At 37.7% G+C, this 10,325-nt stretch overlaps 1 protein-coding gene across 10 annotated transcripts; it reads right to left on the minus strand.

The window, feature by feature from the left end:
- Window positions 1–771: 771 nt before the first annotated feature.
- On the minus strand, window positions 772–6,259 carry LOC140784799 (uncharacterized). Of its 10 annotated transcripts, none has more exons than XM_073132363.1 (7): window positions 6,047–6,259; window positions 5,114–5,184; window positions 4,869–4,946; window positions 4,284–4,360; window positions 2,348–4,198; window positions 1,753–1,933; window positions 772–1,671 (listed from the first exon to the last, which is right to left on the minus strand). In XM_073132363.1, exons 3-7 carry the CDS (start codon window positions 4,939–4,941, stop codon window positions 992–994), a joined length of 2,862 nt encoding a protein of 953 aa, XP_072988464.1. In that variant the 5' UTR covers window positions 4,942–4,946; window positions 5,114–5,184; window positions 6,047–6,259; the 3' UTR covers window positions 772–991. The 10 variants fall into 10 exon arrangements, with proteins under 10 accessions (XP_072988464.1, XP_072988458.1, XP_072988462.1 ...); XM_073132357.1 differs by having other exon boundaries at window positions 4,869–5,015; XM_073132361.1 differs by having other exon boundaries at window positions 5,932–6,259.
- Window positions 6,260–10,325: the final 4,066 nt, after the last annotated feature.

Genomic DNA, 10,325 nt, shown 5'->3' on the forward strand with positions numbered 1-10,325 from the left:
TCGACGCCTTTGTAGTCTTTTTGCTCCGGCAAAATAATTCAAGCGTTCGAACTTCATAATAAAGAAAGAAATCACAAGAGTTATTCTAATAAATTTATAAGCTAAAAAATTCTATCCGATGAAAGATAAACCAAGTGGAGTAAAAAAAATTTCAAAAGTAGACACGGATAAAGAGTGGAGCCAGGCTCAAATTTTAAGGGTGGGGGAGTAAACGAGCAATATTTTTTATTTAGACTTAGCTTAGCTCAAATCAACCTGAACATGTTCTCAAGGAACTCAAGCCTACTTGATTACTTTGGCAACCCTAATTATAAAGCGGTCAGTAGCAATTAATAATTTAACTCCACAAACCAACAAAGCTTTTATTCCAAGGAACGTCGACAATCTTTAAAGATTACCTTTTTCTTTCTTATACTCAACTTTGTCAGCTTACTACTTCAACCTTGTTAGGCTCATTAAGTATGCTTATTAAGAATGCAGTTGTTCCTGTCAGATTATGAAAATAAAAAGAGAGTAAGCCAACAAAGCACAGAGAAACTTAAATCTTTAATAGATGCATTGGACTACTCCTAATCATCTATCTATCCAAGAAAGTAACCACATGCTCCTCTAATTATTTTAAAGGAAACCACATCTAAGAATATGCCCAGCCTGCAGTTTTAATCTTCTAAACCATTGATGAGATCATAGTATAACATGGCTACTTATGTTCCTTGATTGAGAAGGTATGATTAATCCCACCTCTTTACTGTACACACCATAATTAATAGGTTGTTGTGATGATTTCTGTAGCTCAAGCATTTCATGAGTATAAATATATAGTAACAAAGTCGGTAGATTTTACAAGCAGAGGGAGGTGAAATTGGGGAAAGAAATTTATCACATAGCAGTTGTAAATAGTCCTTAAAAATGATAGATACTACACGTAGATCACCACTTAGGATAAACGTAAATATAACAAAGAAAAGAACAAGATGGCAAAAATAGCTCATCAGAAATATCCACCAGCAAAATCTGCTAAAGCTTCTCCGACCAACTCATCGAGTACTACCTCCCCAATCTCTCTGGTAGTCTCATCTATTTCTGACCTCATTGATTCAGCCCATCCTCTTCCTTCTACCTCCTTCGTGATGACTCTTTCCACGACTATACCGGCATTATCATTCTCACCTTGTACCAACTTCCCCTCACCGGAGAACCAGTTCCTCAGAAAACCCCACACTTCAGTTTCTACCACAGCACCATATGGAGCACCACCTGGGAAAACATGGCGTGCATTTGTCCATGGGTATGTGCTCTTTAAAGTGGTCTGCGCAACTTCCAGTAGGGCTGCATTGACACAGTCGAACAGGAGCCTCTGATTAGACCTTCTCTCCCGGCACCTAGCAGCTTCCTCTTTACGATCCAAGAACTTATCAAGCAAAACTGGATTCAAAGGGCACTCAAGCGAATGCCACCCTACAAACACAGTACTAGACTTCTCATAGTACAATCCAGAGGATGATAGCAACTTCTGGACAAAGTTAGTGCGCGATTGCTCATCGTCATCATCTGTTCTGGACAATGCTCTTGACAATTTTGGGGGATCAGCGGATGGTGTTTCCAAGTGTGCATCCTCCCATGATAAGGAACGGGCGACTGACTCAATTGGCGAAGATCGAGACAGTGGTTCTGTGAAGAAGATGATAGGAGTTAGCATGACAGGGAAAAGAACAGAAAAAACAAGAGAAAATTGGAGCAGGTAAGACTTACGTTGATTGCTAAGTTTGGCAGATGACTGAGGCTCACTATCATTGACATCTTCAAATGGAGCATCAAGAACAGAGGTGGGGCTGGGCTGATCGCGGTTGATACAGGGAGTTTCAGACCTGATTCTGTCATGATCCTCACTCAAATAATCAGATGGTGCAGGTTTCCTGAGAGAAAGATTAGCCTGCCAAAAATTTCTTCAAAAATTAGCATCTTGGAGGGGAAAAGTTGGTCATATAAATAGGGAAGAACATTCTATAGACATCAAAGTATAATGAACCTTAGGTACTTGTACAGTAGAAATTATCAATTGTCAAGAACAAAGTGTAAGAGAGATCTAATGACATAACTTGTCTTCTTTCTACTTGATGAATATTAAACAACAAAAATCAAGTTAAAACAAATCAAACAAACCTAAGGACCACAAACTTACTGAAGAGAGCTAATAAGGGATAAATTAAGAAAAATGAAGCATCATATCCATTGTATTATAAGATCCGCCAGAAACTACACCAGTCACTAACTCATCAAAGATATGGATAAACAACTGTTTCATGTAGACAGAGCAAACATGAAAAAGAAAAAGGATATAACATACCTTAGGAGAGAAAGCTCCCTGCTTTGATCCATTCTCAATTTCTTCCTTTAAATTTACTTCTGAACTTTCATTGGCGAAACTATTAGGATCAGACTTTGACAAGTCAGTGTTACCACGTGCCTCAGCACTGGAAGACTGGAGTTTATCATCAGAACCGACTGGGGAAGGATTAGATTTCTCTTTAACCAGCTTCTTATTTCTAGAGAAGAAAAAATTTGAAACCTTTCCCTTGAAAAATGATTTCCCTTTGTTAGACTTTGCAACATCCCTGGATACAGTAGATTTGCTATTCTGAGAATTGGAAGCTTGGAGATTCAAACCAATGTTATCATAAGCTGATGAGGAGACTGGGACAGATTTTGATCTCGATAAATTCTTGGGAGAGCTTTCCCCATCTTCATCCCTTTTCTTACCAATAGATACACAAGAGGTTTCTTCCCTTAATTCATCATCTGCATCACATGACCTGCTGCTTGAAACATTAGGCCTTTTATCACCACCCTCTTCTTTCTTTACATCGTGAACTGCAAGCATCTCACCCAAAGTGCTTGAGCTCCTTGGGATTTCCACTTGTTCTTGATTGATCTCATTAGATGCCACAAGAGCCCATCTCTCTGAAAGCCGTTTCTTTGCTTCCCTAATAACTGATGACTCTGGAGAGTAGGAAGCCCTGCTGAAAGATGATGCTGAACAAGGACTGCGGTATCTGTTGACAAAATCCCAAGAATGACGTGAAGTCGGAGTTACTATCTCCGAGTCACTAAAGCCGCCACCCTCTTCTTCCATATATTCATTTTCCGATCTATTAAATGAGCTCTCATCTCCGCCATATCCATTTGAGTACACAGAAGATAGCAAAGATTCATCTCGCCGATGGCAACTCTCTGATATATGCTGAGTGATCACCTTGGTTACCTCTTTTGACTCGATGGTGGCTTCAGTGTCTTCAAGACCACCGAAGAAGTCCTTCTGGCCAATTATATCTGGTGAAGTGACTGGCGGAGTTAACTTGGTCATGATGTCATGGGGCTTTCGAGGGCTAGGCTTTAAGACAACTATCCTGGTTGGCTGAGAAAAGCTTTCTGCCTTTGAACGACTGATACTAGATTTTGAATGAGGTTTGCTCATCTCCCATCCACTTTCACCAATTGTAGGATGTTGTTGCCTTTTAATATGTTTTTTACCTTCTGTTACAACTGATTTTGATGGCTTCAACACAGTTATCCGCTTCGTCTGAGATGATGGGGGAATTGTTTGAAGTTCATTTATTTGTGCTGAGAAGAGGGAATTAGGCTCTTCAAGAAATTTTATGAATAGATCTCTGTTTGAACTCAGAACCTCAAGAGCATCTTGGAACTCCTTCGACTGAAGAAGCTTCTCATCTGTAGCAAGGCGCTTTGCTTCCATAAATTTTTGACGGACAAGGTCCATTCTTTTCTCATTCTGGTTTCCATAACATCTTCCTTTTTGTATAGGTCGACCCTGAAAATGATTGCCTCTTGATGGTTGTTGCCAAACTTCATATACATCCTTGTATTCAACCCTATCATTGGAAGATGGGTGAATCTTACATGGCATTGCCTTGGTGAAGAATTCTTCTTGCCGCCTGTTGCCTCGGATAGCTCCTGCCAATGTGGTATGTGAATGACCCTCTTGCAAATTTGTTTTACTAACAGAAAAAACAGGTGGTTGAGCAGGTAGCTCATCATCAAGACCCATCAATCTAGCGACTACATTACGCGGCTTCTGTTTCTGTTCTATATCTTTTGACATCTCCTGTGCTATTAGCATCTTCATTGGTGTTCCGCCTGATTTCTTTCTTGAAGAACTCCTCCTCATATCACTACCTACCTGCAATATGATCCATATCAGGATGTAAGAGAACCTTCAAAACAGGTAAAATATCATTGCAATTATATTTCTCAGTGGTGCTTACTAGTTTGTCATCTACATGAACTCCATCTTGATCAACAGGTCTCCTTACATCTGACCTGTTTCTTCGAATTGGAGAACCTACAACATAGTCCATTCCATCAAAATACGCTGAGAAACAAATGGGAATATAAGGTGTACAATGATGAAGCAACATATTTCAATTCCATGAAGCAAGCATAAGCTATCTTTGATTTGATATTTCTACAAGGGAATGGAATAACTGTGAAGGTGCTTAAATGTTAAAGTAGAGAAGAAAAGGAAACTTCTACAAATCAAGATGTGGGAACAAAACTATGTAAAATGTAAAGAACTGCTATCTACACAATCTGAAGCAGAAAGTTTTCCAGAAAGAATCGTTAAAAAGAAAAAGCCAAACTCACAAGGTGACCAGCCATCCATCAAGCAGTATAATCAATATGAGAAAGTTGGGAAAGCAGAAGAATACAAGATCAATGAAAAGAACAAAATGGACCATCACACATAAAGAGAAAAAGTACATGAATATTTCAAAGTATTCAACTATCCAAAGCAAATCTTTTAGGAAGCTAAGCAAATGCATCATTACAACCAGGGCTGTGAAAGATACCATCTCGATGAGCTCTATCCATAAGCAGCTTATTTCCGGCCATTCCAGCACTCAAGTCAAATAAGTTAATCATCGTCTCTGTACAACAAGGAAACGGCTTCTGTAAATCCTGGGACTTCCTGTACTGAAAACCACTCATCTAGGTGCCTAATAAATAGAATGGCGACAAAAAAGAAGAGAACCACATCAGGTTTAGACTTTTTCCCTCAACCACAACCGAAGAACTGTGTTTCAAGAATACCCACCAAGTTCAATAAGGAGAACATCTTTAGCTGTATGAAATAAACTAATAAAGAGTTCCCTCTCAGGCTTCAAGCTACAAGAGCACATGCAAAGGAAATTAGGAAGTATGAATTAATTGCATCACAAAACTGGAGAGATCTTATACTTATAAGTTAAGACCAAATATTCATTTTGTAGATTTCATTTCCTAAACAGAGTACTTAAAGAGCCTAATGTTGTTGCATTAACGTTATCCACCATTCAACAGACACATTAAGAAGATGGACCTGTGAACATATTAATAGCTAAGTTGGCAGAGAACAAAAGTGAATTACTAGTACAATTGGTGTAAAAAGGAGAGGAAAAAAATAGCTTGGGAACTCAAAAGATTCGATGGGTCGGGAAGACAAAAATGATGAAAGAGCAACCTAGATTCAAAAGAATAGAACAACGAAAGGGATTAAAAGCGACACAGCGAACGTAAAAGAAAATTTTGAGACAAATACAAGAAACATGATCCAAGAGAATAACTATATCGTACCCTCTGAAGGAATCTACTATTCAAAAGGCTGCAATTTTCTCAGAAAGAGAGAGAAAAGCTCACATTTTGATATCAAATCTGGCCCAGAATTGCACTGTAAGCAATAAATCATCCTAAAACTTCAAAATCTCAACAAAAACAACAATTAGACGACGAAACCCTCCGATTCCTAGACAATGGAAACAGAAACGCACTACGAACAGGCAGGAGGCACAGAGAATTCACTAAAAAACATCGATTTGCGAACATAAAGGTAATACCCAACTCCAAAAAGGAACCAAAGTGATCTACATTACGCACAGAGAAAGCGATCAAGCGAGCTCTCCACGAGTCGAGATCCAGACAAATGAGATTAGACCTTGAAGGTATAACGACTCATCGATCCACTCCACCATGTGGAAAGAAAAAGACCCACCCTTCAGTTTCCCCAAATGAGCTCCGAATCAGTTTCTTTCACCACCTCCTCCCCCGCCGGATATCGGAGCCCGCCATCTCCGGCTGTCTCCGCGGTCCCCAAAATCGGATTGGAATGCAGAGAGAGAGAGAGAGAGATGGAATCTTTGCTTCCGATAGCACTGACGTGAAGAGAAATTTTAGCAGTTGTTTTGTACCGACAGTGTGTAAGCGAGAATGGTGAATGAAATGGAAACAGGAAAGTGATAAAATCACGCCCAGTTTGAAGAAAATTGTACGCTTTTGTAGTAAAGTGTACAAAATTATTTGCAAGGGAAATTTCCAAAAAGAACCTTACATTTAAGCGAATTATTCTTTCAGCACTTAGTAACTAACCTACAGCAAATCACTGCAGTTAGTATCTAAATCGTTATCATAAAATTATCGTGCAAATTAAAATAATGCGACAGGAGATTTGGTGAAAAAAATTAAAATTAGGAAAGAAAGATGGCGAGTCTCAATTTCCAAACTCTATTTATCAAATCATTTTTACTTATTTTATTTTAATCTAGACCGTCGACTATTTGATCGACGATTCAAGTTTAATAATTATACTTCGTTAACTTAATTTAGGATCACAATTAAACTTTATTTCAAATAAAAAAAAACCCCCCAATGCATGATTGAAACCAAAACTTCTCTTCAATTGTGGGTTCTTTTTTTTTCACAAATTTTCTTAAAATAGTGAAATATTACTCTCTTTTTTTAGAGGTAGTAATTAGCCTTGTGAATCCATTTGTCTCTTTCCTGGACTATCTTAGTCAGGTACAGACATTCATGTTCCATTTGTCTCTCGGATATTGATGTTTTAAATGGTGAAGGATTGGAAGGTTATGGGAAGTGGAAGGTTAGTGATACTATAAACTGCACTAGAAGTTAGGGATAGAGAAATATTAATGTATCAAATGGTGTGGAGGTTGATATGAGAGTTGATGATTCAAAATATAAAATTATATTATCGTTAAATCTCTTTAAATGTCCAGAACGAAGTTTTCCTCCCCCTAGAATTCGCACGTCGTGCTATGATTCATGTTAACATTTATACTTCTTTTGTCATTGCATTCATAATTTAATTGAGAAATTTTTTATTAGAAGTGTTAGGACCAGAAAAAAAAAAAAAATTTGGGTTGAGAGAGGAGGGTGCACGTGCTCTGCACGTGCAGCCCCTCCCCTCTCCCTCTCCGGTGCGCAGCGGAAAAGAAGGGATTTCATCTAATCCGAATCGGATTAGATTTGATCCTCATCTAAACTATAAATTAAACCCTAATCTCTTTTTCTCTCTCTCTGCTTAATACTGATAACCCCCCAGCCCTCTTCTCTCTTTCCTTCCTCCCTTCTGTCGCTTTTTCCTTACCGTCGGAGTCGTCGTCGTGGAATCGGCCAACCGGAGCGTCGCCGGAGGAAATTGGACCCACCACACTCCTCCCCGATGGTGATTTTTAGTTCGTGGGCTAGAGATTTGAGATTTTGGTTGTCTTGCCTAGACTCAGGTGAGTGGATTCACTCACATATTTATTTTATTGTATTTCGTATTTTTGTCGGACCATGTAAATTTTCTGTGTGCAAATTATTTATTTCACCCTTATATGTAAAAATTAAATTGTTACAATTTCTGTGTGCAAATCTATTTATTTCATCTCGTACGTGCGAAAATTTAATTGTTTTATTTCTGTGTGCATTTAATTATTATATTCGGTGCATCACCATACTTCGTGCAAATATTGAAAAATTGTGAAAAGAAAAATAAGACTAGTATTGATACGACTTAGAGAACGATTCCGGTATAAATCGTTTGCGATTTTTCCGTGGTGACTCAAGTCTATCTAGAAGTCCAGGGGAAAGTCCTAAATTAGATCATTGCGGTGACTTTCTTAGGTGACTCTGGCGGGGTTAGGGAACAGTCCTAGGAAGTATGAGAAAATTTCCTAGGTGACTCTAACTTCTCTCAACGGTTAGAGGAAAAGACAGAGTGTGTTGATCACAGGGTGATACCCTCTGATGACCCTAACCGGATCAGCTATGAAGAAAAGTCCCGAGCGTCATCTCGAGGTGACTTCTAGTTGATGTGGATCCACAGGGTTTAGACCCATTGAGACATATGACAGTATAAATATCAAAAAAATGTTAATATGTTGAAAACGTGCAAGGTTACAAGTTGTGACATTTCTCTATTGTTATCATTGTTACTATGTAGAGAGCATGCCTATTGCATATTATGATGGATATTGTTGCTTTTAGTTTAATTTATTCAGCATTAATATGTTTTAAAATTTATTTGGTTCAAGTGGATTCCACTCACTGAGCTATAGTTGTTGGCTCACGATTTCTATTGCTTTTTTTGTATTTGTTTATTTATTTCAGGTAATAGACAGCGGGGCGACTGAGCGTGATATACCCGGATTCCACCTCCACTTAGGATTCACCTATTCACCCTTCCGCTCTTTTAGATTTTGTGCTTTAGATTAGAATATTTTATTTTACTTTATTTTATTTTAGAGACTAAAAAACATTAACATTGTTTTTATTTTAATTGCATTTAGTAATAAAATTTTAATAAAGCACATTCTTATTTTATTTATTTATCTTGTCATCTATACGTATGCCGGTCATGATTCCTATTTTGGGTCGTAACAAGAAATATTTGATTCTTTAGATTGAGAACAACTAAGATTATTAGAGTTTAAATGATAGGAGTTATTGTTTCCTAGTAGCGTAAGTTTCTTTTTATATATAAAAAATTAAAAGATTTTATAGATTAGCTACTATACTTACAAAAAACTCTATTAGAGTCCGAGTCCAAAATAAGGAGTAGCTTAAGTTTTAAGTAGTTAAAATAGAAGCAATCTAAGAATTTCTTTTCTTGGCGTCGGCCCTAGTTCTACTAGAGTTCGGTCACTTCTTTCTTCTCTTTTTATAGAGGGTCTTCCTCACTGCAAGCGTAATGCTCTTCTATCTTAATCTAGTGCTACAGGAGAGAAGGGATTTTTCCTCCACCGTAGTTTTCTTCACAATTCTCCTCCCCGCCTTTCTCTCGTCATTTTTTTCTTTCTTCGACTCTTTTTCTTTCTCAAGGTAAGTTGTGTTCCCCGGTAGAACTCGATCTATCTCCAATCTCTCACTATTCTCTTATCCCTCTACTTGTTTCTTCACTAGTCTCCTAATAACTCTCTACTCTGATGGCTCCAACCTTCTCCCTCTTCCCCGGCCTAAATTGCCACCTTAATTACGTTTGACTTATCTATATGTCGTAGGTTAGATATCTTAGCTCTTCCTATCTTTTGATAATTCATGTGGTTGTATTTTTCATATTTTATTTGTGTTGTGGGCATAATATTTTATTTAATTTATAATATTATCTAATATAGATAAGTAGAGGGTTTGTGTTAAAAATTCGTTAGCTCTAATACCTTAATGTTCTACTAAAAAGTTAATCATGAATCGTTCTACTGCTTAAATTTTTTTCTTTCAACTTGAAGTTTTGTGTGCATGCGTTTGTTCTTGGAAACAACGTAAAACTAAGTCACTGGCTATCATAAATTATCAACCGATGCATTGATTTAATATCTTGGTCATGCCAATATTATAAGGAAGCCAAACTATACACGAAAGTGAAATTATCGAGACTTATCTATGCGTAACTCTCACAACACATTCGATATTGACCCTGAAGTCAAAGTCAAGATCCAATAAATTGATATATGAACTTAAGTAAAGATGCATGACTCTCTATGTTGTTACGAAATTAAATGTACCCCTAAATCAAAATAACTTTTGACTTCCGTCATATATTTTAAAGAAAGAGATACGTAAGAGGCTTTACATAGTGGTTAAAAAGGATCAAAACAAACAAGAGGAGGTTTCTACGTGAAAACAAACAATAATTACTCTAAACATAATTAACTCTAAAAAAAGAGAGAGAAAGAATTGTAGTTTACTCCAAGGGCACCTTTAGGTGGTTTGCCATTTGTACCATTTGGGAATTAGAACCTATAGTTGGGAGGCTTGGGGGTCCATCTGAAGAGGAAGAAGGGGAAGAAGAATCCAATGGAAAAGAAAGAGAGAAACCCACAAGGCCATGAAAAGGGACCAGGAGGAACCTCCAAATGGGGAAGGGGGGGGTCAGAGAATCACACTGCTTGGGATTTGTCGGTAGGCATATCCAGCGAAGGGATTCAAACAAGAGCTCAAGTGTATATCCTGCAAGCTGTACAAAACAAACGTGTTCTCATTATTATTTGTCT

Source organism: Typha latifolia, chromosome 3, assembly GCF_019914945.1.
Source record: "Typha latifolia isolate L0001 chromosome 3, TyphaL0001v2, whole genome shotgun sequence".
Lineage (NCBI taxonomy): Eukaryota > Viridiplantae > Streptophyta > Magnoliopsida > Poales > Typhaceae > Typha > Typha latifolia.